This window comes from Bipolaris sorokiniana (assembly GCF_000338995.1).
Source record: "Bipolaris sorokiniana ND90Pr unplaced genomic scaffold COCSAscaffold_12, whole genome shotgun sequence".
Classification (NCBI taxonomy): Eukaryota; Fungi; Ascomycota; class Dothideomycetes; order Pleosporales; family Pleosporaceae; genus Bipolaris; species Bipolaris sorokiniana.
In genome coordinates, this window is record NW_006911906.1 from 80258 (window position 1) to 92528 (window position 12271).

The 12271-nt window shown below is 48.0% G+C and overlaps 4 protein-coding genes across 4 annotated transcripts; 3 read left to right on the top strand and 1 right to left on the bottom strand.

Annotated features, from left to right (window-relative positions):
• Positions 1–2435: 2435 nt before the first annotated feature.
• On the top strand, positions 2436–3158 carry COCSADRAFT_344061 (uncharacterized protein; the record flags this gene model as incomplete). The annotated part of the gene is made up of 3 exons (XM_007704495.1): positions 2436–2458; positions 2500–2783; positions 2836–3158. The coding sequence occupies 3 exons, from the start codon at positions 2436–2438 to the stop codon at positions 2964–2966; spliced, it is 438 nt and encodes a 145-aa protein (XP_007702685.1). The 3' UTR covers positions 2967–3158.
• A 1216-nt stretch (positions 3159–4374) lies between these two features.
• On the top strand, positions 4375–5551 carry COCSADRAFT_39036 (uncharacterized protein). Its single transcript, XM_007704366.1, has one exon. The coding sequence runs from the start codon at positions 4517–4519 to the stop codon at positions 5477–5479; it is 963 nt and encodes a 320-aa protein (XP_007702556.1). The 5' UTR covers positions 4375–4516; the 3' UTR covers positions 5480–5551.
• A 200-nt stretch (positions 5552–5751) lies between these two features.
• On the bottom strand, positions 5752–6921 carry COCSADRAFT_60631 (uncharacterized protein; the record flags this gene model as incomplete). Its single annotated transcript, XM_007704474.2, has 1 exon — positions 5752–6921. A coding segment is annotated over one exon (1170 nt), but the record flags the coding sequence as incomplete, so codon positions are not given.
• Positions 6922–7831: 910 nt separating this feature from the next.
• Positions 7832–10423, top strand: COCSADRAFT_183361 (uncharacterized protein). The gene is made up of 3 exons (XM_007704496.1): positions 7832–8391; positions 8459–9661; positions 9727–10423. The coding sequence occupies exons 1-3, from the start codon at positions 8027–8029 to the stop codon at positions 9932–9934; spliced, it is 1776 nt and encodes a 591-aa protein (XP_007702686.1). The 5' UTR covers positions 7832–8026; the 3' UTR covers positions 9935–10423.
• The last annotated feature ends 1848 nt before the right edge of the window (positions 10424–12271 follow it).

Here is a 12271-nt window from a genome sequence, read left to right on the forward strand (position 1 = left end):
GACTAGCGTTCAAGAAAGTATTTATTGTACTTATCCGCTGAATCCAAACGTCTACACCAATCTTGAAAAATCTTCTGTTTGTCCGAGCGACATTCCAAATCTTTGGGCAGTTTCGAAAAATATCAAACAGTAAATCTCGTTAGCGTCTATCCTCTTGTAACAGAACAACACTCGTAATGGAACATTAACGCCACTTTCTCCCCTAACAGCGTCAATGCCTGTTACATAGCTTATATCCTCTCGGGATAGACACCTCGGCTCTTTTTCTCTCTACAGACTTAACTTCTTTGTCATAGCTCACTTGCTTATCTTGCAATACCACAAATCGTTGCTAGGCTACCAATCTCTACCACCTTAGACTTCCTCAGACCTTCTCTAACTCCTGTGTATCTGTCTAAAAGCTAGCCAAACGATAGGATACTATATCAAGATAGCATTCCGCGCAGGTTAGTGCCCCCAACAAGCCAGTTGCGCTGCAGTAGTGACTTGCTGCTTCATCAAATCATGCAGCTAAGCTGCAACTGACATCCCTGCTGTGCAGAAGTGGCCCGGCTTTTTATATTCTAGCCGCGCCAAAGCACAAAGCTAGATAACTCGTGTTAATAAGGCTGCATTATTCAGGCAATAGTTAGAGGATTATAATATACTGAGCCCCATTCAATTAAACACTACTAGTGTGAGAGAGATTTTCTAGAGAATAGAACACTAAGCACGCCGTACAATCTTGTGCAAAGAATAGGTGTTCGCCAGGGTTTTCACAGATAGGCACAAAATATGAGTTAGAGTGGATTGAGACGAATCCTTGATGAGTAACCCAAAGTTCGGATGAGACTATATACACTATACACGTGACTGCAACTTCCTTTGGCCCAAGGGTTGGCCTTGCTGGGCCTAAGTTCAGAGATATCGTTACAGTGTCACCACAGTAAGAGTTTTAAGAAGGACACCCGCCGCCGTTATGGTTGACACAGACGGCACGGTAACGATATCCGGCTAGGTTGCCTTCCCAGTTCCCACAATCAGCATTGCTCCAGCCTCTCTCGACGATGTACTAACCGTAGAGACGTTTTGTTAGTAATTCTGCAGATTATGCTTTATTGCTCTCAGTGAGATGAATACGTACAGTGTTTGTGTTTGAAAGTTGATCATACCAAGTTGTTCCTCTTCCTTTGCAGTACTGTGCTGCAATTACTGCAGACCTCTCATTTGATGCCATCTCTATGCATTGACAAGCGAGTAGGCCTGACATGATAGGTGCACTAGGTCTGAGTTAGTGGGATAGTATAGCATAAAGCTATTACGTGGATACTACCTAGCGGCAGTGCTTGTGAGTAGGAGAGTGATCTTTATGGCTTAGATAGAGTGGATTGAACTGCATTGAGTTGAGTTGTAGAAGAGAATGTTTGTGATGAGGAAGAAAATGGGAGTAAGACGCAGCAGTGAAGCTATTTATGCCTTAACGCAGACCTCTTATACCTCCGTCTTTTCTTGTTCTACAGAGGACCTCTTTTGTTACAGCACCTTCAGCCTTGGCTACATTGCACCGCTAGTCAGTGGCGTGGCTGCGCAAATATTGAGCTTCTACGATTCAGACGGCGATCTAAAGCTATGACAACTACGCAAAGTCAATTGAATTTCTAGTGACAATAAAGATAAGCATAAGCACTGTTACAGAATAGAAAAAGACCAAGAGAGAGTTGGAAAGTGTAATAGGCGACTATCTCGAGTAATGTGCACACCATGCAAACATTTGCAATACACGCAAGCGTACTTCCTAGTGCATCCGTTCCCAATTAGGGATAAAGATATTGATAATTCAGATACCAGGAAACAAAGCACAGTTGCTGACGAACGATTTGATCAGCAGATTGTTTTATGAATGTGCGTCAAGGTGCTTTGCGAGACTGCACGCATCCTTACTATTGATACGTTCACGAATTAGTCTGCTAGTTAGGGTAATCATGAATAATTCTACTTATTAATAAGAAGGAGTAGGTTTCTTCCAAGACAACGTATCTTGAAAGGCGCTGGGAATCTTGAGAAATGGCAGCTTACCTCATCGGACGGTTTACGGAGGGAGGCTTGGTTTGTCTACAGTTCAGTCCATCAGGCCATGATACGAATAGTTGTGAGTTAGTTTAATTAGAAATAAGATTGAATAGATTTTCAGTATGACAGTGAATCTTGAAAGGTGGTGGGGATCATAAGAAGGGAGCTTGGCTGTCCGGGCGGCTTATAGGCGCTTAGCTCTCCTTGTAGTCTATAGCGCCGTATCGAGATGTAGACATACGATAAATGGTATACACATTGCTAGAAAAGGACTGTATTTGATATTAGACTAACCTAATAAAGAAAGCATATGTGAGACTTAATTCTCGCGACATCAGAAAAGGAAAGGTCCTGCTTGATGCGCTTCAGCACTGTATTTGTATATAATGTGGTATATCTCTGTGGGTTTGTGAGTTGTATCAAATACTATCATCTTATCTTCTTACATAGTATACACGACAAGTCATTTACTTGGAACCTTAAACTCGCTTCCTCTACTACAATCCAGCTCAAGTTCAATGCAATTGGCCTTTTGGCTATTCTACCGTCGCTGACGTCCGCTATGCCTATAGACCAAGCCAGTGGTGCAGTCCTGGGTGAACGTGCCGTCTCAAAGCTAGAGGCGAGGCAGGTGCAGTATAGCTGTCAAATTGTTCCAGCGAACCAAGTGGGGAGATGCCGGAATGCGATTGCGGACCTAAGGAGGCGCGAGCTTAGGGGATGCGATGTCTTTGGTAGGTATCGCTAGTTTGTTATGTCTAGGATCTGACTAACGCCGTACGATAGCTTGCATTAGCGCCGGTGTTAGTTCCGCTGCTTCTTGTGCGGCTGCGGCTGCGGCTGCGGAGGGGGGCTTGAATAAGATACTATCTAGCTCATTGAAAATCCAAATTAACACCTTCAGATGCCCTTACTGACTTGGCCTGTATTGGATCTGTTCTCTGTATCGAGAGTGCATGCAGAGGTTGCAACCCTCCTTGATCGATTGACGATTTTATCCAAAAGTTCACAGCACTCACCCAGCTGTCAAGAAAGTAGGCTCTTCTTTGTCAACATGTTACGATTGCAACTAAGAAACCATTCCATAACTTGTATATAGTAGTAATCCGTCAAAGTTATATAACAATAACACTACTACGATTAACTACTTAAATTCTATGACTTTACAACTTTGAGCGCTTGTACATGTTTGGTGTATACCATATTGGTCTGATTTTCTCGGAAAAGAATGTTAGGCCACACCCCAACCTGCCCAAATCGAGTATCAAAAGGAAAGGATCAGCAGTTACCATAACTCCAATAAGCTTCTCATCCATGTTGTACACATGCAGTGTGTTGATACTGTAATGGGCGAACTTGTCCAGTAGAAGCCTTAAAAGAGTGTTTATCTCATTTCTTAATCGGCCCAAACACGATACAGTCCATTTCGGCGGTGGCTTCTGATTTCAAATCATCTGGAAGGCACTGAACAAAAGCAATCACCCCAGCAGCAACCAATCTCTTCCTGAGCAATCTCTGAAGCCCAGATGGGAATCATCTTTCTTTTGGGTGCCGCTCTACAGAGGGTGACTCTATTGATATAGCTCAAGAGCTCATTTTCTTGCTGTAAGTTGAGAGATTGATGATTCTGAAAGTGGACAACGTGCAAGGTGCTTGAACCTTGATGCCGGCGCGCGAGCGTTACCCGGTTCATACCACGCCTTTTCGCGATCTGGGGTAAACTAGTTATGGCCTCAAGCCCAGTGTCAAAATACTCGATTTGGAGCGATGGTGGCAGTGGTTTTAGTGGGCCAGCGATCGTTTCGCTGTCCGGCACAGGGCTACGTACGTAGTAGTAGTAATCTACGTACCATTGGTTAAATCCTATACTATTGGCAAGCATAATCTTTTAACACGGATACACTGCCAAACGGTGGATAGTTTCATTATTCTAATTCTTAACTTCTCAAGGTCGTATATACCAAATCTGCAAAGCTGATGATTTATGTCCTCATTTTATCATTCCTTGACCGACAGTAATAGCCCCAATCAACCCTATGCCGTATCGAGGCACATCCTCTCAACACAGCAAGGGCAAGTCTGGATGCCAACTTATTACCATGTGGCAAACTAAATCTACCAATGGCAGAAAAAATGATGCGAAAATCTTGTACTCGGAGTAATACGATCTTGCCTATCAAGGTCATAGTAGAGATGCGCCAAGCCCCGCGTATGCGTGCCTGAACACGAAAGGTCAGGATCGCCGCATTCCACACCTCTTAAGTATTTGCCTAATATGGTCTACACTACTAACACTAGGCGCCAACAGCCTCAGCCTATTTGTATGCAAACACCAAACTTTCGAATTTCTCATTACACTCTTGCCGGACAAAAAGGACACGGCAGTGTAAGTAGCGATTTCTTGAGCATTCTCGAACAACACCGTAGGTTGCACAGGCGATGCAATATCAATACTAGGTAGTCAAACATGGCAACAACTCAGAGCCAAAACAAACAGTCGCATGTCTCCAGTGACAACAGCAACAAACTCACGCCAGCCCAAACTGAGGCAAGAACCATCCTCAACTACGTCCTCACTCAACTCCAATCCCACCCCTACTATAACGCCACCTACGGCCCCTGGATCCAGCGCAACGGCCACACCCAGCTCCTCACCTTCTGCCATACACTCGTCCTGCCACAAACCTGGAATTTCCTCTCCCACCGCTGGTCTCTAGATGCCTTGAAACCGCTATCAGGGGACCTGCGCTACTCGGGCCGCGCCATCTACCTCGACGGCATCCTAGGCCTCGACAAGCGGCTGCGCATCTACGTTGGGCAAAGCCACAATCTGCGGGCTCGCGTGGCGCAGCATCTGAATTTCAGGTACAGAAGGGATCATAGCTCGCTGCACTACTTTGCGCTGCAGGAGAGCGTGTACAATGTACTTGGCGCCGTCATTGTTTTACCCGGTGTGAATAGTGGGCCGGGCACGGACGACATGCCGCTGCTGATGAATGTGCTCGAGTTGTGGATGTGTCTTATTTTTCGGTCGTTGCCGATACAGGTGCTCGAGGAGTGGCTGCCAGATGATGGGTCAGTGGAGAGGAAGAGGAAAGCAGGGAAAGAGGGGGTGGTGGGCGGACTCAATGTTGCGTGTCCGCTTGATCAGGGGAGGGACGAAAGGACGTTTGTGGATTTGAGTGACGAGGAAGATCCGCTTATCAAGGCGTATTTGAAGGAGGTCAGGAGGAAGAAGAAGGAGAAGGGGGAGGAGGATGAGATTGTGAGAAGGAAGGAGGTATATGCAGAGAAGGCGAGAGGGTACAAAGGAGGAGATGGAGATATACGTGTTCCACAATGGGTTTTGTACAGTGTTTTGGCAGGGGTTCTGGGGTATATCTTGGTAAGTAGTAGGGTGGGACAGAAACTTAGATGGTGGATGAGATAGAAGTTAAGATGTATAGTTCATGTAACAATCACGCTAGTGTTACTTTGGGAATCACGAGTTGGCGACGGTAAGGTTCAATCAATTTTCGTTAATTCTCTATTGAAACTGATACATGATATTCAGCATACTGAATAGGAAACAGGAAAAGAATTGTATAGTACTCAGATGACCAGAGTCCAGCTGCGAGTCCCTGCTTTTCCACATTCCACTACGTCAAATTAGAAATACCGAATAGCCTACAGTTGCCGCCCAGCACCACCCAGATCATCAATTTAGATAGCAGTGCGCTGGTTTCGGTGCGTGTAATCATCATGCCTTGCAATAGCACCACTCACACACTTTGTGCCTCCAGCTACTGGCATCATGACTGCCTTTCCAAAGTTACAAAGACCATACTGCGTACCGTCGGGTGAGCAGACGAGTTGGCCATCGGTAGAGCAAAGAGTGCCGCTAGAAGATCCAGAGCCTGGGGCTAGTCCAGCTGAAGGATGAGGTGTGACGTGGCTCGGGGCTGGAGCTGGGGCTGGGGCGGCAGTAGGATAAGCTGTACCAGGGCCTTGGGAAGGTTGAGCGGGCGTGGGCTTGGGAGCTTGAGCGGCACTACAAGCGGAAGGAGCCATAACACCACCTGGATTGGTGGGCATAGGAAGCATAGGCGCGGTAGCGGTCTTGACAGTACGGAAGGTTGAAGGCATCGCGGATCCAGCATCCGATGCAGCTGGAGCCTGTGAAGAAGCCCCAGCAGCACCATCAGAGCCACTACCACCACTACTACGACCCATTCCAGGCTGTGAAGGCGTACCCGCGCAAAGATTCATAAACGGACCCTCACCAACCGTCGTACCAAACATGCCTGGATTCGCAAACGTATAGTCGGTCCCCTCTTTTGTCGTGCCGCATGAGCCCGGGACGTTGACATTCGCAATCGCCATGTCAGGAAGCGCATCCAGCCCCGATGCATCATCTGCGCCGCCAGTGACTGAAACAGACGCGCAATTCATGTACATTTCGCGGTTGCCAATCTTGTTGAACCACGTCCAGGCCACAGTCAAGTCGCCGGTGGGAAGATCCTGGGGGACGGTAAAAGGAAAAGTGCCGTCGTAGTTAGGGCCGCTCTGATCCAGGTTACCCTCTACGTTAGCAGGACATCCGCCTTCGATGCTGTAAATGACTTTCCACTTGGAATCTCTGGTAGGTGTTTTGTCAGTGGTTACGCTCATCTGGCAGCTTCCACCGCCGTGGACGGCAGTGCCCGAGAAGGAGAGGGATTGGGTTGAGCCGACGTGCCACTCGTTCACTTGAGCAGAGCCGCTGGGCGGGCCCTTGCAAGGGAAATCGGAACCATCTGGGGCGAGTGGCGAGTTATTCGGGGCGTTGAAGGGAACCGGGTTCGCCATGATCATGTGGGCGCTGGAGAGAGGCACCGTGGCCGCTAGGGCCGCGGTAGCGAGAAGAGTAGTCTTCTTGGTAGGCATTTTGGGTTACTAGACCTGCTAGAAAAGCTGTGTTGTTATTTGGAAAAGGAGTGTTCTGAAGCTTGGTGATCAACTAGTTTGAGAAGTTGGTGCGTTTGGTGTGGCAGGACAAGGAAAAATATCAGCAGTCTTTATGTAGTTTGTCGCGCTGAAGGTGAGGAGAGTGTTGTGGAACTAAAGTACAATAGCGACTGTGGTTGTGTGATCTTACAATAGCTTCACAATGAGACATGTCAAGGGACTGGTGGCTGTCGATTGTGAAGGTGAAGGTGAATGCGAAGGTGACGAGTGTGTTGAACGTCACCAGCCAGTGAATTCGAAACCTTGCGGTGGTTGCCGACATGGAAATGATTTGGATCTTTCAGGAGTAATAGGAGAAGCTGGTCAGATTCCATGTTGAACGATTTTGAAACGACTCGTCGTGCACATGACGGGAAAAGCATAGAGAGATGGTAGTTGGGAAATTTGATGATAAGACAGTAGCGTGAAAAGAATTGATCAAGGCGAATAAAGAAAAGGATACGCTAAAATGCTTTCCATGATATCGTTGCATTTGTGATATATTTCGTGAAACAAATATGATAAGTCTTGAATTACCCAAGGTCTCCGAGTTGGATATATCGATGTGATCGAAAAAGCAACGCTGTAGGTTTCGTGTCTGAGACTTGAGATCAGCAGCACCATACCATACTTTGTATTGTGAGCAAAAGTCTAAGTTTATTCATCCTCTGTCGCCATGGAAGGTAAAAGTATAGTGCATCGTTCCATTCGTGAAGAAGGGATGGAGTCCTAGTGCGGATACAGACTAGCGTGTCTTGGCACATCTAGCTGCAGCGCAATCGCGAAAGCATCCCAACGCCTGCCAGGTACGCGCAAGAGGATTCACAATTCGAACGGATTTGCACAATCTGGCATAGCGAAGGAGGGTCGTGCTACAGAATCAACCCGACATACCCTGTGTGGCTTCGTGTGCAGATTGTGCTCTTCCATACGTTGCGACGCGTCCGGTGTTCGCGAGCTCTGTTGAGCTTCCTCAGATTCCCTACACGACCCATCGCGCGCATCAACAGCCATGTTTACAAGCACAGGAAAGACGGCGCCGCCACAGGCCTTCATGTCCAGCTATGCGCCACGACTGCGCAGCCACGGAAACTCGCTCATATCGCCCATTGTCCCGCCCTCGAATACGCTGCCTGCACCGCGCGTGACGAAACGTGGAACTGCCGTTCTCAGCTACGCGGAGGATGCCTACGACGATGACGACTTTGAGGATAGCGACCGCCCGCGGCGAGCGACTGGTCTCCGCAGTTTACAAAAGGCCGACCCGCTGAACGCTGATCACTCGGCGCAAATCGCTGCTTTGGGGGAGGAACTCACGGCACCAATCGACCTGCAAGGAATTTGGAGAGACTGGATGGGCAGGCCGAAACGAACATTGTGAGTGGTATAGTGGCAGGGTTTCGCCGTGGATTGAAGAGATTGTTGGAAAACTGACATGTTGCAGAACTGAGAAGCAAGTCCTGACACAATCGGTCTTACCGGTGACACTGATTCCCATTCGTATAGACATGGACATTCAGGCTTTCCGTCCCGATGCGCCACTACCCACACCCTCAAATGCTCGCGAGTTTGGCATCAACGAGAACCTGCCCGCGTACAAACAGCCCGACGTCACCCCTGCATACAGACTCAAAGACTCGTTTTTGTGGAACCTACACGAGGCTCTGACGACACCTGATCAATTTGCAAAGCAATTTGTAGATGAACTGGATCTTCCAAATGAGCGGAAACCCTTGATAATCTCTCAGATTGCCAACCAAATCCGACAGCAGTTGGAGGAGTATGCTGGTGTTGCGCTTCATCCTCTCTTCCATGCCACAAACTCGCCTGCTGTACAAGGAACTGGTGCCAAGCCTGTGCTGCCTACATCGTCTCGTGATGGTACCTCCACTCCTGTAGTTCCCGCCACAAATGGCGCGTCTACACCAATGACAAATGGCGCATCTCAAGCAGAAGGTGCGCAGACACCAGCAGGCATACCAAATGGCATCAGTGCAAAAGCTACGGCGCTGCCTTCGGAAGAACTTCACAACCCGGATGACACGTACCGATGCATTGTCACATTGAACATCAACCTCATGAACCGGTTATACACGGACAAATTCGAATGGTCATTGCTACACCCCCCAGGTTTTGCGGAAATGTTTGCCAAGACGACCTGCGCCGATCTCGGGCTTTCAGGAGAATGGGTGAATGCTATGACGCATAGTATCTATGAAGCTGTCTTGCGGCTTAAAAAGGAGGCGTGTGAAAACGGCGGACTAGTGGGTGACGGAGAAATTGACAATGACGCTGTGGAGCCCACCATTGGCGCAGGGTGGAGATATGATCAAGAGCATCTCTGTGACGAGTGGGAGCCAAAGGTTGAGATTTTGTCGCCTGAGGAAATCGAGAAGCGTGAAGGCGACCGTGAGAGGCAGATTCGCAGATTACGGCGAGAAACGGCGCGCTTCTCGTCAACGTCAAATATGACGGGCACTCCAGCCAATGAGTTTTTCAACAACATTGAAGGACAAGAGAATATGGGCCGTGGTGAGCGTAGCAAGAAGAAGAGAAGATTCAGGAGTTTGAGCCCTGTCGGGCGCGGCACACCTGGCGCTGGAGGAGGATCCGGCTATGGTGGGCAGGACGGCGGGCTGCAAGAGGGGTACGTATTCACCATTCAGCTGCAAAGAAGGGGGGGTTTTTTTTTTGCTAACGCTTACAATACAGGGAGAGGCAAACGTGGAGATGTTCACACTGCTGGGTTTGGGGAACTGCGGTTTGGGCTGTTCGAGATGGACCAAAAGGACCGCGCAGCCTGTGCAACAATTGCGGGTACCTTTACGAACGTGACAAGAAACTGCCACCTTGGTCTGAGAATCTTTTCTATCATGAAAGGCCAACGCACGAGATACCACAGTATCGGCCACAACGATGATAGGGGCCTAGGTCCATAGTAGAAAACGTTTCCTTCGCCGACCGTGGTAAGCTGATGGAGTTTTTGCCTTGTTGTGGCGCTCTACTTGGTCGCTCAGTCCTGTTTTCTTGAACACTGATTCCCACATTTTGAAATTAGTCGCATTGTTTTCTGCAGCGTGGCGTCTTGGGTGGGGGTGTCTGTCGTAACGGTACACTTTGTATAACACCACGGAAATTTTATCAATACCAACAATAGGAGGCTGTTGGCTGATTAGGTGTGTCTTGGCACGGAGACTTGGGGTCAGGATGTGAAGGACCAACCTGTTTCATTGCCACGGAGCACAAGCAGCTTTGTTTGCCTTGAGACGAATGCTTTAGTGAGATCTGTATAGCCTACAGCGTATGGCGTAGTCTCTCTTTCTACCGCAAAGGCTGTCTACATAGTTGGAAGTATAGTTTACAGCAAGAGCTGCGCTTTGTAGACGTGGGACATAGCAGAATCACTTGCATCCTTGTTTTTATTCTTATTTCGGTCGCGCTACATCTATCGTGTTGTCCAGAAAACACCCTCAATTTGTTCAGAGAGGATATTAGTCAAATAAACATCCGGGATGCACCAAGAGGTAGCAAGTCGCCGCTTTGCAAAATTCTGTAGTATTGTCTGCATGCACTGTAGGATGTACATGGACCATGTACGCCACATGCCTGCAGCATGCGTTTTGTAGTCCATACTCCAAATACGCACTTGGCAACTTTCCATGCTTTGAACCAATCGATGACGAGATAAATCATTAGATCAATATGAATTCTTTATATTTTATTTAGTCACAGAATTTGGCAAACCGTAGTCACAGCAGCAGGAGTCAGTCAAAGGCCACACATGGGATATGTCCTGGAACAAGTCACTTTTCGACCCGGTAGATCAACACCGCCTGCATTTACTTAAGTATCACTAGCATGCGATTTTTAGGTAATGGCAAAGGCGATCTTGTACATGTACAAGTCTTTGACACTTTTATTAATCCTATTCATTTTGCCAAATGTCACAGAATAGTGGTTGTGCTCCAAGCCTGCGATGTTTGCATGACACCAACCGTGAAACAATGAGAGACAAAGAGACATGACATGCTTGACTTGATCCGAAGAAGATTAGTGATATCAGAAGGACCTCGTAGCGTCGGCCGAGAATACAATTACTATACCAATGACCATGATATCGGAAACCTACCAATGCACCTCAAGTATCCCCGACAGGCACGAGTTGAGCCAAGAAAAAGAGGAGGTCATTACGATCGTCATCTAGGGACTACGCATACACGTCCTTGGTATCTTATATAGTAATGATCAACTGATAAGTCCCGTAAGTGACGATTGGAATGAATGCATATACCATTGTGTTGAAGGACATGAACAATGCCAGAATGACGAGAAACGGGAGACGACGGAAGGATGACTGGCAGGGCGCGACAAAGACAGACGTTCTGGGAATAGCTGCCTGCTGCATGGAGAAGGAGCGAATGGTACAGTCCTTAGAAGGATCTCATGTCCAACATAACCAAGCACTTGTCTGAAAACATCGTCCACACTGCTACATAGTGCCACACCACAAACCCTCCCTCTATGACTCCTTTTCCAGTGCTAAGCCCCCCGAATGGACGCGGATCAGCATGCCGTAGGAGTGTCGACAGCATGGTAGTATTTCATTCGCTCATCGCTTATGAAACCCATCAAATGCCTGGAGCGATGGTTGTGGCGCAGGTGCGGAAAACTGCCTAGTGCAAGGCTATTGAGTGACTAGGGTCACAATAGCAAGGCCGACGCATCTTGTACCTTGTGCACTTTGTGTGCGACCGACGTTGCATTTGCTATTGTGCATGATACAGTGGCGCAATACCTGCATGGGATTGTTTGGCCTTGCTATTGTGTTGGCTGTTCCGGGTGATGCTGAATAGCTGTTGGCTGGGGGTCTGACGATGGGGGTATTTAGGGTAGCGTCCTACTGCCGCCGTCTTGGTCTACTATCCCAGGAGAAAAAGCTCTGCATCGGAATACAAAGAGGCTTTTCTTTTCGGTATGTACGTGACATGTTGCTTGGTTTAGACGATGCCATTTCTTAATTGCTAACTTCCCGTAGGATTTTCTCCCAACAAGGCAAATATTAGAGATCACGGCCAACGGCCATCTCCGATCACTGCTTGTTTAATAAATCACGGTATCTACCGGAGCATATCTACCGTTTAGATTTCGTGGTCGCGCAACACTTTCCGGCAAAGCGTTCAACCACTATGTGCTGGTAGTCGACTCGCATGATCTTCGGATAATCCATCACACCAACATCACGCCACGACTCCACGAT